General features: G+C 38.2%; 2 protein-coding genes across 4 annotated transcripts in view; one reads left to right on the top strand and one right to left on the bottom strand.

Annotated features, from left to right (window-relative positions):
• Positions 1–19000, bottom strand: part of MYPN (myopalladin) — a 79083-nt gene that overhangs the window by 8283 nt on the left and 51800 nt on the right. For all 3 annotated transcript variants that reach the window (XM_075025311.1, XM_075025310.1, XM_075025312.1), the window contains exons 12-18: positions 18163–18310; positions 5888–6109; positions 5192–5341; positions 4174–4253; positions 3531–3657; positions 1806–2013; positions 931–1096 (exon numbers count right to left, since the gene is read on the bottom strand). In XM_075025311.1, coding sequence (XP_074881412.1) covers positions 931–1096; positions 1806–2013; positions 3531–3657; positions 4174–4253; positions 5192–5341; positions 5888–6109; positions 18163–18310 — 1101 coding nt within the window. The remainder of the gene's footprint in view (positions 1–930; positions 1097–1805; positions 2014–3530; positions 3658–4173; positions 4254–5191; positions 5342–5887; positions 6110–18162; positions 18311–19000) is intronic.
• PBLD (phenazine biosynthesis like protein domain containing) overlaps positions 1–19000 on the top strand; it is an 80664-nt gene that overhangs the window by 51125 nt on the left and 10539 nt on the right. The gene's annotated exons all lie outside the window — the stretch shown is intronic.

The raw sequence follows: 19000 nt of genomic DNA, 5'->3' as shown, positions 1-19000 counted from the left end.
AGGAATAAAGACTACAAGCTATAGAAGATTAGAGTCAGGTGGGCTTTTTGGAGAGGGACAGCAGTCTCTGAGTGGGGACAGAGAGACCACTGAAAGATTTTTTTCAAACTTTCCCTCGTGATAGGTATGCTGCTGCGGAGCCACTTTTCTTTACAGATAGCCTGCAGGGTATGTGTGTAAAAATGTAGTACTTCTTGAAGTTGATCTCAGAGATCCAATGACTGCATCAAATCATTAGTTGGAGCCAAGTGAAATAAAATATTAAAAATCAGATTTATGCTGAAGTAGAAATCTTTAAAAAATAAATGAAAGCAATTAATTTCTCATTAATTACAGCCAGGCACATTATTTTATCAGCTTTTCTTTTGCAAAACCTAAAAAATAGTGGTGCATTTGAATGCAAGAGCTGAACCCAAACATTGTTGTATTTTGTAAGCATGGATCAAAGTCTTTGCCTATGTTTGTGACCAAACTTTGTTATCAGCCTCTGTATCTGATATGCTAAGCTCTCTACTATCCCGTGCTCTGGGGCATTCAAAACCATGTTCCTAACTGTTCTGAGTTTGAATTCATGCATAGTTAGAACTAAAGTGGGGAAAAATAGTTTAGAGAGAGCATAAGGTGCTAAAATGAATTAAAATAGTGTATCATAGTATCTTTGATAAGAAGATGCATATGATGTATCAGGCCTATGGCCTGAAAGGTCTATCACCACTCTCTGAAGCAGTGGCGTATTATGCTCCATGCCTTTATTCTGAAGCAAGGAAATAGCTATTGTTCACCTCACAGTGAAGCCATCTTTTCAAAACTTTATGTGGGTGAAAGCAATTGTTTTAAGAAGAACACCACCTGTACTTATCACACAGGTTTTCATGGAGACAATTGGTCCAGCCACAAGAAACTCCAAGCATGGGTATGATGGCACAATACCTCATCCTCTCTCTGTTTGATGGGATGGTCTCATTATCCTTCTTCCAGTAAAATATGGGGGGTGGCATTCCCACAACTCTGCACTCTAATCTGACCGGGTACCCTTCAGGAACACCACAGTTCTGAAGCTTCTCCAAAAACATGGGGGCTTTTTTAACTTCCTTTGCTGGAAAAAGAAAAAGAATTATTGAACAACAGGTATGTTATTCTTTGTTTTGCTTTGAAGAGTATGAAAGAACATGATGAAAATTTATTCTTGTGATATCAAAATAGATTGTGACCTTTTAATAGGGTATTGGAAGGAAAGTGACATGCCATGACATAGTCTTTGTAAGGGAACATAAAGAAAATAATAGGCAGAGCTGATGTTCATAAAAGAAGGTATGCATATCTAATGGGTCTAAACGAACTACTATTGCAGGAAATTAATGGCAGATCTGTGAATTTCAATATCTCACATCTTGTAAGGCTTTATTAAAAAACAGTATTCAGATTTGTATTTTTATATTTCAAAACATTTTTGAACTAATAAAACTGGGACTGAAATCTAGGAGACCTCAACATATGTTATGAATTCTAACCCTAAGCATTTTCTTTGGAGAAAATTAAGAATGTCATTTTGCCAAGACAAAAGAGGTAAAGTGATGATGAGACAAAATTCTTACAGCCCTCTGTTAATAACAGGAGTGCACCTATTGACTGAGTGCCAGGCCCATTTCCCCCCATTAGATGAGTTTTATAGCTGTTGAACTCTCCTACTATCAGTGGATTAACTATTTATTTATGCTTGTCTGTAGGGAAACCAAGTAAGGTAAGTTTGAAGAAGCACGTACAAATAACTTCATCATTGTGACTAGTTTTTCCATGATTCTTACCTACAACGGTGAGCTCCAGACTAAATGAATTTTGTCCTGTTTTATTAGTGGCAAGGCAAGTATAAGTCCCAGCGTCATTTTGTGAGAGAGGATCAATAAGCAGAGAGTGAACTCCAGTCTCTCTGACCAGCATCTTGTGGGTGCCATCTGGTAGCACAGGTTTGCCATTTAGAAGCCACGTCAGGTCTGGAGTTGGTAACCCACTCACCTAACAGACAATAAAACAGCTAGAGACAAATGTCAGACTGACAAATAGATTTTAGTAAATTCATATGCCTTTTTTCAGATACCATCTGAATGATGTCAGAATCCAGAACAGAAAGATTTTTTCTTTATTTCTCAACTTCTGTTTTTTCTGCTGATTAATTCCAAAAGGGAGAAAAACAGAAAACAAACAAGCATCATAATCCCAAGAGAAACAAATATATGAGATGCCTACATTTTTCTTAGTCAGAAAGGAAGAAACTTGGTTATATATCAGATTCACAAAAGACTCCTAGTAATCTGCTAGTTTTCTTTTTTTTTAGTGCTGAGTATAAATCAAAACCCTGGTTCTAAGCCACTACAGAGTATAATAGAGATGAAAAAGAGTTCTATACAAATGATTCTATATTTTGTAAAATTTGATGAAGAATGTTATAGTTCTTTGTAGCTGTTAAACTTACATGCTTTAGAACACTATAGATTAAGTATTTTTTAGAAAGATTAGTAGACTGTATTATAGTCTTAAAGATCTTTCCAATAAATAGAAGTACTTTCTCATGTCTAAAATATTGCTTTCCAAACAATATTCTACAAACCAGAGAAGGAGGGAAGTGGAACTTGCCTGAACGAGGACTGCTGTCTTCCAGGTTTGTGCAATACCAGACATGCTTTAGGGCTTCACAAGCTCTGCCAGGATAGCAGAGCTAAGAATAACCAAATTCTTTGGCATGCTCCCTAGTAAACTTTGCATCGTAAATTGAGTAGTAATGAATCTCGTTCATTTCAGGGCATTAACTTCTGCTTCAGAGCTTCTACCCTCTTCAGGGTAGGAGATATTCTGGAGCATGGAAGAGGTCTGTGTCAGCACTACCACCATTGCTGTCCTACTGGGACATAGAGGGACTACCAAAATATGTTGAAGCAGATGAGTTTCTTAAAGCTGTTCAATAACAGGATGTTCACAGTGTGTACTCTAACCTCTGACAACTCTCTCATGTGGGGATTTGAATCTGTAAATGGGGATGCTCTGCATCTGTGCATGCTGGGGAAGCATAAAATGAACTGGGCTCTGTTCCCTCTTTTCAGGGAGTATTAATCTTCACTAATTCAGTCTAATACAATGGGAACATTTGTTTGAACAGAATACAACATGCTGAATCCTCTCTTTCTCATGGTTTTGTGCTATTCTGGATTATGTTCAAGAATCTGATAATGGAGCAGAAGGACCTGTCATTCCCAGATGAACTTCTGGAGTTAGGACTGGTAAAGAACACGGTGAACATACCTAGTAATTTGAACAACCTTTTAAGTGAGCCTTCTATTTCTATGTTTTTCATTCCATATAGCATGTGTTGAAAAGAAATCCCCTGAATCAGCTCAGAGACAATGGCAATAAGAAATAATTTTAAAAAATGAAACATTAAAACTTCAACAGAAAGTGTTCATGCGTGCACCAAGACACCTAGCAATACACATACAGAGGTAGGGAAAGTAAGAATGAACAGAGGAAGCAGTTAATACCTTACAATCCAACCTACAAAGTCGCCCTTCATGTGCTACCATGTCACCTGGAGCCTGTAGAAAGTATGGCCTGAAAAAACGTTCTTGAACTGCCTCTTTGTCTCCTTCTGGCACCCGGGGTCGTGTTCTGCAACACAAAAATTGCATGTTTATGTTAGGAAGTCAGGTTTTCCCTAATGCTTAAAAAAAGGAAGAAATTGTGGAAAAGGATGAACAGATAGCTTGAGTTAAATAAAAGGGCAGAAAGAAATGGACTGATTGTAATTTAGTACTTGCCTATTTTCCATTTAGAAAGATTATCAAATTAACTATATCATGTAATATTGTTGGATTTCCAAGCTGTCCTTCACTTCTTTTTGCTTTTTTGGCTGAATTTCATCTTGCTAATCCATCCCTTGCCTTTAACTCCACTGCAACAGGTAAATGCAACAATACTTTAAACTTAAACTTCACTGTATTTAAGATGACCTTCAAAAATATTACATTCTAGAAGTGACCTGTTGGGAGGGAACTGCTGCTGTTCTTTCCATTTTATGGTTGAGAACTGAAGTACAGAGTGCATTGAAGTACAGTAGCTAGTTATTTTGAATGCCTTCAGTAAAAAAACATAAAGAGGGTCTGAAGGACTTGTCTTTCCTTTTACCTGTGAGGCTGCATTGTTGATATTCGGCCCCGAACAGGGATACCCTGAACCATCAGGTGGCCTGAACAACTGATTCTCCCCTGCAAATCACAATGGAAACAGAATTAATAGTTGGTTAATAACTCATTTCATTTTAAAGTATAAATATTTAACATTTACAATGTGTTAGGATTTATTTTTATAAAGTAACTGAACTATAGTGTAAATATTACTTTTTCAAAGCAATTGCTATTAGCATGCGGTGGAGTGCAGTTGAGGCAGGGCTTTCTTTGTGTGTCTAGAGCAGTGTGTTTCTCACTCTTCCAGGCTGTGGCAATGCATTTAGCAGCAGTGCTGTGTAAACCAGCTTAAGCAGTGTCTGTCCCTGCTTGTTCCTGCCTGCTACTGTGTCTCCACAGGTACTGTCTGCTAGTAACTTTGTACTAGCATAGTCGTTCATGCAGCCACACAGAAACTGAAAAGTAGTTGGGCTGAAATATAATTCAGAAGAAAGGGAAAATTTAAACTGGAAAAAGTTGCCTGATCTACTTGGGTGTACTGCTAAATAAACAGCTATGCTAGCACATAGGGTGAAGGAGAATGGTATTAGGGGATGAGGCTATTTGCAGATCCACATCTTCACATCCTAGATAAAGAGTAATTGTGTTTGGTAACACTTCCAAATTTGATGTAACTTTTTGTTTCCCCTTGCTGTATTCCTTCTGCCTGAAATATCATGTCTGTCTTGTCACCACACCTCAAAAGGTATCTATCAGCAACAGCGGGGGGGTCAGAAAATAGGGCAGGAGTTATTAATGTGAAAAAAGGTCCATAATGGTGGTGACTGGGATGTGTAAGAATAAGGGAGTCATTTCATCATTCTTCATTACATGGTTTCCTCTCCTCTCCTCTGAAGCATCTGATTTTTTATATAGTCACCACTTGATGTCAGACTAGGTGGCCCAATCTGTGCTCCTGTTAACATATATTACAAAAAGGTGAAACAAGCATTTTTGTAGAGGAAAATAAAACACCTTACTTGTGGGTTTGCAGCCATAATCGTATAGTTGCCATCATCATCATTAGTAGAAGCTTCAATATGTAAAGAACATGTTCCATCTTCTTCTCTGTTCATTTTGAAATGTGTGTTTTTCTTTGAAATCTGCTTGCCATCCTTGAACCAGTATACCTGTAGTGATCAGACACACCCCCCCGCCAGTGACTTAACACTTGCTCTGTAGTGGAATAGTGACTAGAAAAAATGCAGATAAGAACGTGACAAAAGTTGACCAATTGCTAGTAAAAATTTTAGAATATTATAAAATTTGCAGATCAGTTACAATGGAAATAGAATGATTCCAGGTTGAACTCAGAAAGCTACATATCTCCTTTACAGAGTTGGGCCTGTTGGGTTCTCTTTTCTTGGCTATAGGTGCATTACTGGTTATCTCAGATCAGTTCTCATCTTTCTGAGAAGTTAATCTTTTGGGGGTTTATGAAGTTCTGTTTCTCTTGGTGTCAGGTGGTTGTGAGACAGTCCATACAGTACATAAAGGCCTGATACATGCTCAGGAGCAGATACTGATACTTTAGAAAGCGGGGGGGGGGAGTAATTTGTTTTAGATCTCTCTCCACAAAGCCATGTTTTTAGGAGTGAGACTTTCCAGAGGGATGTCTAGAAAATAGCGGGTAGTTGATTTTTATTCTTTTACTGCTAACAGAGAGAATGACCTACCTTGGGAACAGGTATTCCAACTATTTTGCAAGTGAATGTAATAGGAGATCCTTCCATTACCCGAAAATGCTTGAGTCTCTTATCAAAGATTGGTGCTATGTATTTGCCTGTAGGAATTTCCTCGTGTTGGACTTCATCGTCTGATTCATCCACCGGGGTACGTTCAAGGCGAAATTCTATTTCGTTCATCAGCCTCTGCTCAAAGCTTGAAATCCTGTACTCCTGCGGAGTGAAAGAGGCACAGTTCTGAACAAGATGAGTCGTATTCTGTGGTATTTGCAGTCATTTGCACTTTTAGACTAATTCTAACATAAGTGAAAATAAAAAAGCCTACATGAACTAGAACACATTGAAACAGTCTGAATTTGGTCTGCAGACACAGATTCTCACTGCATCTTACGTTTTCAGAATGTAAGTAATGAAACTGAGTTTTTTCAAAGGCAGCTAAAAAGTCAAACACGCAATTCCTCCTCTAAGTCCCTAAGAAAAAACTATGCTCTTGCACACTGTTGATCAAAAAAGATCATTAAAATATACCAAATTTTGAGGATTTTGTGTTCAAATATTAGTCAGCAAATTATAGAAATGAATACTGCTATATATATATCAATTCAGAATTAAATAAGGAAAACCATACCTACTAGAAGAGAAAGCTAGGAAGAAAGTGAAATATTTTCAGAGTAATTTACCTTCAGGTTATAACTTGACCAGATTTCTAGTTATTTTAACTGCGTAAGCAAAACATACCACATTAAAATCCTTAGAAGATTAAACAGATGATGCAAGAAAACGAGTATATTCCTACATAAATGACCATTTCCAGATAGTTTGATGTGATTATGAGCCGCTTCCTAATCCCCTGAAGTCAGTTAGAAACCTCTCGTTACTTAGCTGTTTTGCATGAGGATGTCTTGTCTAGACCAAGAGGCATTTGACCAGATGTCTCTTGCTGTGATATGTGAAGCTTCAGACCAACAGCCAGCTTCAGTTTTTGACACCAAACCAATGTTTGTCCTGGCCATGATGGAGCACTATAGATACACCTGAATGGACTTTGCTGGTAGCAGATGTTGCCTCGCTACACTAACATAGATAGCTGCAAGAATATCTTGCTTAAGTCATTATAAACTGTATTGTGGGGAAGCTTGTATTACCATATGTAGGCCTGTAGCAGTAACCAAATCGGCTTGCTCAGACCTGGATTTATGCAGTTTGTAAATCCAGAGCTTCCATTCCTGCTCCTGTTGAAGGGCACTGACATCTCTGAGAGCAGGCTTATGTTTTATTCTACTTCTGTGGCAAAGCTTGGGTCTTCAGAATCTCACTTTAATCTGTCAGATAGTGCTATTACAGTGGGTTTCATTGCTTTGTTATAGGAAGGAAATGATCTGTGGCTTGGAAGAGAAATACTTAAGCAATTCCAAAAGTAGAATTCTCATTTTTTAAATAGAATTTTAGAAACTGGTGAATAGTAAATAAGGAGGTAGCCTATCCTTAGATATATTCCATTTGCTGAAAAAGCAAGGTTCAGAAAATGCATCTTGTCTGAAATCTTACAGAAAGTTAAAGAACCAGCAAAGATCCCAAATCACTGGGACTTACATCCCTGATCATTAAGCCATTCCATCTTACTGCTGATTATGCTCATGACCAGTAGTTCCCAAATAGTAAGGAGCAAAGATGGAGAGGCAGCTCAAAATTTTAGCTGACAAAGCCTTCTGATTTCTTCAGGAGACCAAAGAGACAGAAATGGCCAAAGGTTGAGAGGTTATAGGGAGTTCTGAGGAGACAGGGGTCTGAGAGACTTGGGTGTGAGAGGCAGAAAACATGGCAGGCACAAAGTAAAAAAAGTTGGAAGTTGCCATGGTGGAATAAATACCTGATTTTGGTACTGTAATGGTAGATGTTGTATATTGGTGTCTTCATCTAAAGTTTTGGGGGAGGGGGTTGCTGTAAGGTCAGGTCTAGTAAAGATTAGCTATGGTAGGAGAAGGTAGACAGCTCGAAGCAGGGAGGAAAGGACTTTGATGAATGAACTCTCTTTACTGGAAGCTGAGTCCTCCTTCCACTCCTCTCTTCTTCTCCGATGCTGCAGGGCTGTTCCTTCCACACAGCTCTGGAGCCGTGCCAGTAATTACAAGGTAACAGGAGCGTTCACAGGGAGCTAAGATCGCTGGGTCCCCACTTCAAGATACCTTCCTTACCTTTAACACTCTCCCTCCACTCTGACAGGGACACTCTGCTCTCTGATACATTCTTCAAAAGTACCGCTGCGAGTACAGCTTTGCCAAGCAGGAGATTTTTGAGCCTGAGGTCTGTAGAAGTGTGCCAGCCATGCGCCAAAGGGTGGGAGCCAGCCACTAGATGGTATCATCCACTCTCTTAGTTGGCTTTGTTTGCTCTGTGGGCTGGCCAACAGCTGGTGATCAGCAGACAGCCTTATAAAGTTTCATCTTGTTGAGCTTTTTTTTCTTTCACGCAGCATGTCTCAACAAATTGCTTTAATAGATCAAATTCTAATCTCAGTTAAGCCAGTGTAAAACCGAAGATTCTCTGATTTCTGACCAACCAAAGCTATCATTTTTACATTTAGATGGCAAGAGCTGGTTATAGTGTTCCAAGGGAAAGTTAAGCAATCAGTCTTTTACCCTTGATACTGAGAAAAGGCCTATGTGTTTTTAGGAAGGAAGAATCAAGTAAAATTCAGAGAGTGACTACTATGTTCCAAGCAGCAGCCATGTCACCAAAATGTACTGCAGTCACACTTTATTTCTAGAGTCTCCCAAAAATTAAGGAATTCAAACCTAAATACTTTGTTGCAAGCAATGTACTGAAGAACATATTTAATATATGTGGAACTTTGTTTCCTTCTACTTCTTTGGGAACTTAAAATAGTTTCCTTCATGTTGTTTAGGTAGTTCTTGGCAGCAGAGAGCAAAATCGGTGGCAAAAAAAATTGACCTACTAAGAAAGGATTACCTTGAGTGTCTGAATTTTCCAGTAGGACCTGAAGATAATATATGTAATTCTTCTAAGAATGAATTTGTTGTCAGGGATTTCACATGCTGTGTCCTTTGGAAATGTGGAGGCTAATTAAGGATTAATTAAGGTAGGGGTAATCTCTTTCCCTCCTTCCCTTTCCATCATCTAATGATTTGTTACATGAATAAAGGTCAGGGCAACGTAGCAAGTATGGTACAGAGTATCTCATTTCTGCCTGTTTAAACATGTTACTGTTTCTTGTGTAATGAACCTCTCAAAAATTATGTAATTATTTCTGGATATTGGTTATATGACAGCATAGTTATAAAGCTAAATGCATTGTTTTGCATACATGTTTCTCATTTATCATATTTGAGCACTTCTGAGCACTGTTATTCCCTTTGTAAAGGTAAGCTGTTTTTCAAGTGTTATATATGTTTAGAGGGCAACAGAGCTGCTGGACAGAGTAGGTGAAGTGACTCACAAATTGGTTATCTCAGAAGCTAGACACAGTAAGTCTGTGAAGAATTTTTAGTTGGAGAAGGCAAATCTGAACTCCAGTTAAAGTAGAATGAGCGGGGATGAAAAGTGTTAAAACTTCTCAGAGTCAGATAGCAACCTGAAAGCAGTAGTCTAGAAGACTAGAAATTGGAAGAGGGCTTTTGCAAGAGCCAACACCTTTTAGTTTTAAAGTGCAAAATAATAAAGAACAAAGGAATAAAAATTAAGGGGGCCTGCATCTGCTTCGCATACAAAACCGTTCAATCTGTGTAATCTGGAGGTCAGCAGACCAGTTATTTACTGCCCTGTGAACCTTACCAGCACTTAACATCATTCTTTTATGGCAGTACATAAATCTGCCACTGGACTATCTTAGTTGTATACAGTCTTCAACTTTATTGAGCTATATGCATGTTTCATTAGATCTACAAAGCATGAATGTGATTACTTTTTTCAGAATGATGTAGCTAATTTCTAGATCAAATTTTTCTTTACTTCAGTTTTCTGGTGACTGTGTCAAAAGCAGGTTTTGGAAATGAAAATTGCTAATGACAAGAATAATGTTTCAAATTAAAAAGGCAGTATTGTACTTTTAATACATCATTAACTGTATAGTTGAAGACTGGAGAATCATTGCTTGGTCCCTGGAGTGAGTTTTTCATCATATGATGTTCTCTAGCAAAAGGAAGTAATGGGGCTAGGAAGGCATTACCATCATACTTTCAAGGCATCATGTTAATGAGTAAGGTGTTGACTCCAGAACAAAATGCTACAGAGTGGAGTTAAAAGTCAAAGAAATACTGCAAGCTAATGGAGAGTCCAGTACTGTTTATAGATAGTTGAGTTTAGTCAGCAGTTTTTCATACTGATTTTTTTTTTTTCAGCTTCATTGCTGTCCAAAAGAAGTCATGGTATGTAATAAGAAATTAATAGTGTAGCGTTGCCGTAGCCATGATGGCTTACAGATGGAAACCAATAGGTAGAGACAATTAACGCCTTTTATTTCCTCTACTCCAAAGGTACAGGTTTGTCTTAAGTTGTCCAACGAACTAACATAAATTAAACTTAAAGGAATTATTTTCCAAACTGTAATTAACCTCATGTTTCTTGCGTCTGTTTTAGCTCTGAAAAAGTTTTCTGTGAACACAGTGTATCAATTTTTTCCTGGCTGACGTGCTGAAGATAGTAACTTCTTACAAACTTTACTTCATTAAGAAATAAGGGCAGTTCTTCCTTTTCATATGACTGCTTCCAGAAGAAAATATGATAGAGGAAGGGATGCATCTCATGGGCCATTTTGAAGCTAATCATGGACAGGTTTTCTCTCACATTTCTTGAGTGTATGTGGCTCTGGATGTATGTGCCTACACAGAAAAAGGTTTAAAATAAAAGCAGCGGTTTGTCAGAACAAATGCATATTGCTCTACTATCAACACTGGGCTGTCATTACTGGCAGCTGCTTCTCTGCCCATGGAAGCCACGAGTCATTGTGTTTCCATGCAAACACAACAGTCTTTGGCTAAGAACTGTGCAGGCTGACTGCATGTGTTTGGACTGGTCATTTTAAGGAGTTATATTCAAAAATATATTTTAAATTAGAAAATAACAAAGTTAAGGTTATCACAGCCCCAAAGTTTTGCCTGTGTGTTGTGCTCATACTTCAGTCTTTGTCTTTCTAAATGTGTCGTTCAGTGTGCATATATATGCTTATATAAATTTACACACCAAATTTTAACACCAACATACATAGACTGAAGTTATTACACTAAACTTCTTATAAAGAACAGGAATCTCTGAAATAAGTGGAAATACACAGTTGTATAGAGAATAAATATAATCTTGGAGTTTTTTGCTTGTTTGGAAAATTTTCTTCTAGGATTAGGAAGAACAGAAAACAGTTGTTAATATGGCTTTCTGAAGAACTGTTTTTACCACATAAGCCATAAAACTATTTCTGAATGTGATTACATAAGTGGAGTAGGGCAAAGTGTTTGTGGTTGTGGTTCAGACAAGTATTTCGTAAAGTGTCACGCAAAGAACAAGTCAACGTGATCACTGGGCGCAGTGTTAAAACTAGGCTGCAGTTCAGCATACGGAGGAGACTAGGGGAAAGAATACAAAGGTTCAGGCTCTGGTTTGGGGTCAAAAATGTAGGGTTTCAGCTGCTTTTTGGCAACTTTTCTGGAACATGAAGTTTTTTCAGACAGGAATTCACACACTTGTTTAATATAGTAGCCAGATATTTAAAACTGTGCTATCTCCCAGCTAGAAAACTGTAAAATTCAAGCTCCTATCTAGAATTGTTAATGTTCTGTACAAATTAGAATATATATGACATATTTATATTGTAATTGTATGTAATTATCTGTATCTGTATATGCTGAGTAGACTGCAACTTTTGAAACCTGGATATTTCACAAACATGCATTAGCAAAAGAGGAGTAGGCAGTGGTTGTTGCATTAATATTGTCAGGGTATAGCTAGAAGGGTAAAAGACTTAAAACTGGCCAGACCAAAGCCAGGAAGTGTGCTGGTGAATATGTGTCTTAAGCAGTTCTGCACCATTTTTCTCTAGTCATTAGTAGCACCTTGTGAGCGAGCTGCACGATGTTATTGCCACAGAGACATGTATTGTATTCAGCATATGGTTTGACAATGTAGCTGAACCAGTTTAGTTGCCAGCTTGTGCTAACAGCAGCATTCCCCCACTTCCCTCCCTGCTCATACTTTTATGTTCCCACACATTCCTCCTGCCATCACTGGCGGTCATCCAATGCCACAGTGACCTGTTCTGCAGGAGTGAGCTAGAAGAAAGTTAACTCAAAAGGAAAAAAAAAAATGTCGTACAAGTTCTAGTGGAAATTTGGGGCAGATGGAGAAGTGAAATGCAGCGTCTCTTCTGGGGAGTTGCTAGCCTTTGCACTGCCTTGGCAATATTGTGTGTGCTGCTGGGTGGTTGTAATTTGACCAGTATGGCAAACAAAATCTTCTCTCAATGCAAGTTTTGTTGAAGGTACAGATTGACATAATTTTGTCTTGGTGATCAATCTGTTTGGCTCCATCACCATCACTTTTTGAGCGCCTGACAGCAAGGCACCCTTCAGGGCAGGGCTGTTACCTGCATTTTACGTATGGGAAACTGAGGCCTAAATAAGCTAAGTGACCTCTTAAGGTAACACAGAAAATCTGTGACAGAGCAGAGAGTTGGATCATGGTCTGCTAGATCTTGAATCAAGTAATCTAGCTCCTGGGCCATTCTGCTACCTGTGAACCTTTTTGGCAAAAAGGGGAATTGCACAGACTGTAGTAATTCCTGTAATTTTCTAAGCAACTTTGTGTGTAAATATATGTTCTAAAATCCTGGATCTGTTGAAGTTAAAACCTATCTTGCTGTTGACTTTAGCAGGATTCAGATCTTAGTGAAAATACGTGCTAACAGTTAGTAGAAGCTTGTAGCATCAAAATAATCTGATGTTAGCATAGTAACCCATGGAAATTACCACAAGTAGAAAGGCTAGAGGAACTTTATTTGAATGTTGATTCTCATATACTGTATGAAAACATAATTCTGTTTGCCACTCATTGCCAGCTCCAGACAAATTTCCCAATTTAATCCCAGTTTTGTAACTTTTGCTAGATTGGCTTTTTGGCAGAATTATTCTATATCCAGTTAACGGTTTATCTAAGAAACTGGCATATATTGCATCTCAGCATCTGTTTCCAAGTTGTAATACTCCTTGGCTTCAAAGTCTCATCTAGGCTACTCTGACTGAAATCTTCTGTTTGGATTCTCTCTCCTTCCTGCCCCCCCAGCCCCCCTCAACAGTGGGAATCAAAAAACAACACATCCAATGTGCATGCTTATCTTCACTTATCATCTCCCATGAAGAAGTATCACTGAAGCGCCTTCCTTCTTGCAGATTAATTATGTTGGGCTGTCTTAAATGGCACAAGGCATGAATATCACGCTCTCCAAATGTAAACACAAACCCTTGAAGAGTCTAGCAAGTCATCTGTGGTACACAGCTAGACAATATTTGAAATATAGTTCAGCTCAAAGTGATTGAGCAATAGGAAGACAGAAGAGAAAGCAAATGAGGTTTGCATCTCCAGCTCCCCCAGACTTCTCAGCTGGAGTGAGTGGCTTAGGAGTATGTGTGAAAGCATGAGGAGCTCAGGTTGCCTTTCCTAGGTGATGAGTTCTGCAAGCCAGGATCTTTACCAGGAATACCTGTCTCTACTTTGTTGTTGATCAGATCTAGGTCTTGAGAAGACAGCTACAAGTGGTTGTTCAACTCTTCATTCCCACGATTATTGGGAGTTTATACCTATTAATATCAAGATCTGGTAATCTGTCGTGGTCAGGTTCTTAAATCTCTTCTCATTTCTAGTACAGAGCAAACAAACTTCTGTGAGGACTCCTTGTGGTTTAACTCCCATCCTTAGTCCAAAATTGCCTACATTGGCTGACCTTTGAGAGACGCTGTGAAGCTTGTTTTTGAGCAAGACTTTTGGAGTGATTGAATTAAGGAATTAAGTGTAATTCTTGTGCTCTAGGGAACAGAGTTCTTGGTGATTCTTGGGACCTTTCTGAGGCTGACTGCTTAGTATGGGAACTGTGAGGAGATGATTCTGTTTGATCAGCATTGGGGTGTTAGTGGTGATGTGGCCTGTGCGATGAGTTAGATTCTGCTTATGGTTTTACAGGCTGTGGTTTTTAATGGTGTAAAAGTTTCTGGGCAAACCCTGCGTCTCTTCTGCTCTGAAAGTTCTTATAAAGTATTCCCTAGCAAAAGTAAGAATATTCATGTGAGGGCTGTACATAACTTTCTAAACAGCTGTAGGTTTACTCTTTGTCCTAAAAATAAGGCAGTGACCATGCTGCTATCTGGGTCTTACATAAGACACAACCAACCAGCATTGCCACATGATATTCTTCATAGTAAATGACACAGATATGTCAGCACAGTTTGTAGTTCTTATAACCAAAAGGTATAAATTCCTTTATTACTGTATAGGATTTTGAGGTTTAATTACCTCATCTTTCTGTTTTATATTATTTGTATAGCAAAGTTTTGAGGAGATAATATCATTAATTTCTAAGTTTTGCCTGTAAAACTGAATTTCCTCTATTTATAGTCCCATTGGTGAAGCCTGTAAATGTTTTCAAATACCAGGGTAAAAGAATCAGTTTGCATTATACATTTACATTTTTTTCCATTTGCCAAAATCCCCCCAAATTCTCCGTCTGCCCTTTTCTCCCCACATGTCTTTTTGTTTCTACATGACATGTACTAACTGAATATTACCAAGATATTTTACTTCTAAGGAAAATAAAAGGCCCAATGGACTAGACTGACAGATTTTGGAAGCAGAGATAACACTGGGTGTACTCTGCTTTCTTCAAATGGTGCAGTAGCCCAGACACTCACTGAAGTTATGAGACTTGGATGCTGTGTTTCACAGGATTTCAACCTCGGCCTCCAAGAGGAAGCTCTGAGCTCCATGCTAATAAAACATTATGGGGGTGGAGATGAGTGGACAGGGAAGTTCTTCGTCCTTCTTGTCCTCTTTCACTTTGCAGAAATACTGAAACATCCACTACAGCAAGGACAAGAATCCAGGTGTTTGTCCTAGTTGCTAGGCAGGAGCGTGATTCTCTTTTTCTCTCTCTGTCTCTCTGTCTATGTTTCTTTTCTCCAACACGAACTGGAAGAAAGGATTCTAGCAGCTTCCTCAAACAACCCTAACCATTAAGCTGAAATGGTCTCTGAAATGTCCTGCTAAAGGAGGGCCTGTTCTACGCTGCCTGAAAGTCTTAAGTTTTATTCATTGAGCTGGAGAAGGTGAGAGAAAGGCTCGGATCTCCTGTTGCGGAAGCTGTTCTGAAAGGTGGAATTTCCAGATTTTTATCCTGCTGATAAAGAATGCTTAAGTATTTGTGCAACCTGGGACAGCACCAACAATACACGTACCCACTGGCAAGGAGTTAGGCTGTCCTTATGGGAGTTAAGTTACAAATTTGACTGTCTTCAGGCCAAGGAAGAAACTGAGTGAAGTCTCCTATATTCCAGGATTTGTCCTAACCTGTTCCTGCAATTGCATAAAGCTAATCCTCATTTAGTGTATCTTCTGTTTGAAAGAACTGAGCAAATCTGACTGAAGACATTTGGTAAAACCAAACCACATTTTTTTCAACACTCCTAATTGTGATGAAATTTCACCTGGCAATATAGCATACTACCATCTGCATAAATGACAGGTATGGCATTTTTTTCTGGTAAAAATGACAGCTTGTTATTGCATGTACTTGATCAAAGTTGCAGCTAGAATCTTGGCAAAATCATGTTTGTATTTCTGTCAGCACTGCATGATTATCATAGCTGTAGAAGACCAGAGACTAATCTGTTCTGTCTCATGCAACATCAGCGAAATTACCAACTATGTTCTGATTCTGGATTTCTTTATTGTTGGTGATGAATGATGTACTGGATGAAACAGAAGGAGTACATCTGGATTATTAGATATCATGCCGAGTGCATAATGCTGACACTTAGGAAAATCTTGACTTGTAAGCTAAACACTTTTCATACGGAAGTCAATGATAGATAATAAATAGAGCACCAGAATGTAAATCACTCATGTTCATTACTGCACTTTATATAGTAATATAAGACAATAACAGTAGTTTAAGGCACAGACTTGTCATCTGCAGCTTTCATTCTGGATGATCCCTACATGCTCTGCAGATATTGTAAATGAGACCAAATGCTGCTATTGAAATACAGGGTTACAATACAATTTGCTAAATAAAAATACACTATAGGACACATTTTGTGAGAAGGAATTTTTAAAATACCATGTAGAAAATACAAAGAAGCCAACACTTTGAGATTCTTATTGGATGCTGTACTCCATTCATTATGCAGTGATCTCTAACACGGAGGAGAGGGTTGCATTCGTATTTATGAGAAAGTGAATGAGAAGCCCCTCCCTACCATTATAATAATCAATTTAATGCAGATATGCTATATATAGGTTGAAAATGTCTCCTTTTTAATTCTGTGTTAATTAGGAGGAAAAGGAAAAAACAAGACAAAATCTATGGGTGTGAATCCAGCACTCCAACATATTATTCTCACGATGTTGACTGTTATATAAATGGCAGAGCAATAGGAATTTTGGTAGATACTATGCATCCTCTCATCTCTTTAAATAATCACTGCTTTCACTGAGGAGAAAACTCAGACTCGAATTTGCTGGAGTCAGTCTGAGCAGTGGTTTTCCTCAGTGTGGAAGAATAAAATCAGAAGTGATTAAAGGTGGGAACTCAGGGGAAAATGAGGGAACTTTTATTGAGCAATCCTAAAATTGTTTTGTAGCTCATTACCATTGGCATTCTAATTACCATAACAATTAGAGAAATGACAGCTTTGAAGTTTTCCAGTGTTTGGGGGATTTGGGAATCAAGATTTTGGTTTGCTCTCATACAGAATAGCGAATAAGTGTATAAATAACTTTTGCTGTCAGCAGATAACTTTGACACTAGTAGTGATCATTGTTTCTAAAGGGGTTATCATGCAGTTAACTCGAAAGACTGATTGGTATTTCACAGTAGCGCTCCAAATAATTTGTTTTACTACCATAGCAAGCACAAATTGTAACACTTGTGATTCATCTGCAAAACATACCGCTTGCCAGTTGTTTTACTCAAAGTGCTTTGGCAGCGTGATCTGTCAGAAAGAAAGGTCAACAGCAAAATTAAAAAAACAGGGATTACACTGCAGTTGTCCACAGAGGGTAATTTGCTCCAGAGACTCCACAGCTTTTTGCTTATCTTTGCATGTTCTCTGTCAGAAGGCTAACAGACGTTGTGAAGAGTTCCCTTGTTGACGACAGATCAGGGTAAACCATTAATTGCTGTGTTAAGCCTGAGCTGGTGGGACAGCTGTGGAGGGCTCTGTGGCCACGGTGAGAGTAGCATGATCACCTACAGACAGAACAGCTCTCTAGCAGTCCTTAGTGTGTCCCACTGTTACCTGAGGGTGGTTGAACCTGATTTATAGTGATTTCAACCTCAAAGTATTATTTCATTTTTTATTTCTTCTTCACTTTCACTTTCTTCACTTTCTTCACTGCCCAGATCCAGTGAATTTATTGATTCCAGTTAAGAATGAACCGATATTTAGTTCCCTGAACTCTGCAAAAGGCTTGTTATTTTGCTAAACTCTAATAATGCTAGGCCTGAAGTTTGGTGTATGCCAGTAACAGCTACCAAAAACTTTGTTAAGTTCCTCACAAGTCCCTGTCAATTCATTTAAGTTGGGAGATTTGGAAAAATAGGTCAAATGCTAAAAATTACATTCTGTATTTTAGTTCAACCAAAGAAAAACTAGAAACTTTTTCTTAACCAGTTTGATTACTCCTTAATTTGTGTTAAAAATATAGTGTATGAATGTGTATGTGCACAACGAGTTGAGCAACTTGTAAAGTGAAAAAATGAAATCCAATGTACAGAAGCTTCCATGAAAAGAAAAAAGTTTTACATTCCTACCGGTCTGTAATAGAGATGATCAGAAATTAAAAATGCTACTCAGACACAAAGTAAACGCTCTACAGCTGCATCCCCTCATACTTCCTATTTAAAGCTCCTGTTTGCTATTCCAAACCAGTACTTGCCACCAAAGCTCACTCCACAAAGTAGCATAGCTGGTCAACTGCACAATCCACAAGTCATAATACATGTCTTGTTCATGTGTAAAATTTATTTTAATAATACTTGATTTTCTTACCTGCTGACTACTTTGTTGATTAACATCCTCTCTGAAATGCAGTTTTCTTTCCAGGTCCTTTACAAGTGCAGCTTTATTTTCCCGAATAGAATCATCTGTTGCTAATGGCAGAGGCTTCAGATTTTTCTTTGTTAATCCCTGGGTCGGGCTATTAAAAGAAAATTCTGATACTAACATGCAGCAACCAGTATGTATTTTTTTTTGTCACCTGTGTGATATGATATGTTACGCTTCAGTTGTCTGGAGGAACCTACTATTTATTTACGTAGAAGCCAAAGCACAATATGGGATTAGATTTTTTGATACTATTTTAATGGTGCATCCCATTCCCATGCCAGTAGGAATTAAGGACACACATCTTATAGAGAATAAGCATTATAATACTGTAATAAGCCTCTAAGTTCCATTTATATTTATCCTGGAATAATGATGTCACAATGAATGCTAAAGAAATGTATATAGGTATTACCATAGGTATACAATTTGTACATTTTACTGGATCAGGCAATAATTTAAAAGTTAATGCATTTCCTCATTGATCTTTATCTCACATCTTCATTGATCATTTACTCTTTCCATGTACTTTTACTTCTTTCATTTCTCTCACCCTTTTATGGCACCTAACATCAACAGTTCTTTTTATTTTCATTTTATAGATGTAGTCTGCTTTATTTTAGTAAGGTTTGAAAACGGTTAAATTCTTAAATAGGACTGTCGTGAGACTGTGAGAGTGCACCACTGAAGCACAGCAGCAGGACACTACTAGAGAGTCTGCAACGTTCCAGTAGTGGGATCCCAGGACTTGGGATCTTAATAACAAGGGGTTGTCGTGGTTTAA

This window comes from Buteo buteo, chromosome 4 (genome assembly GCF_964188355.1).
Source record: "Buteo buteo chromosome 4, bButBut1.hap1.1, whole genome shotgun sequence".
Taxonomy (NCBI): Eukaryota; Metazoa; Chordata; class Aves; order Accipitriformes; family Accipitridae; genus Buteo; species Buteo buteo.
This window is presented reverse-complemented; position numbering and strand designations above follow the sequence as displayed.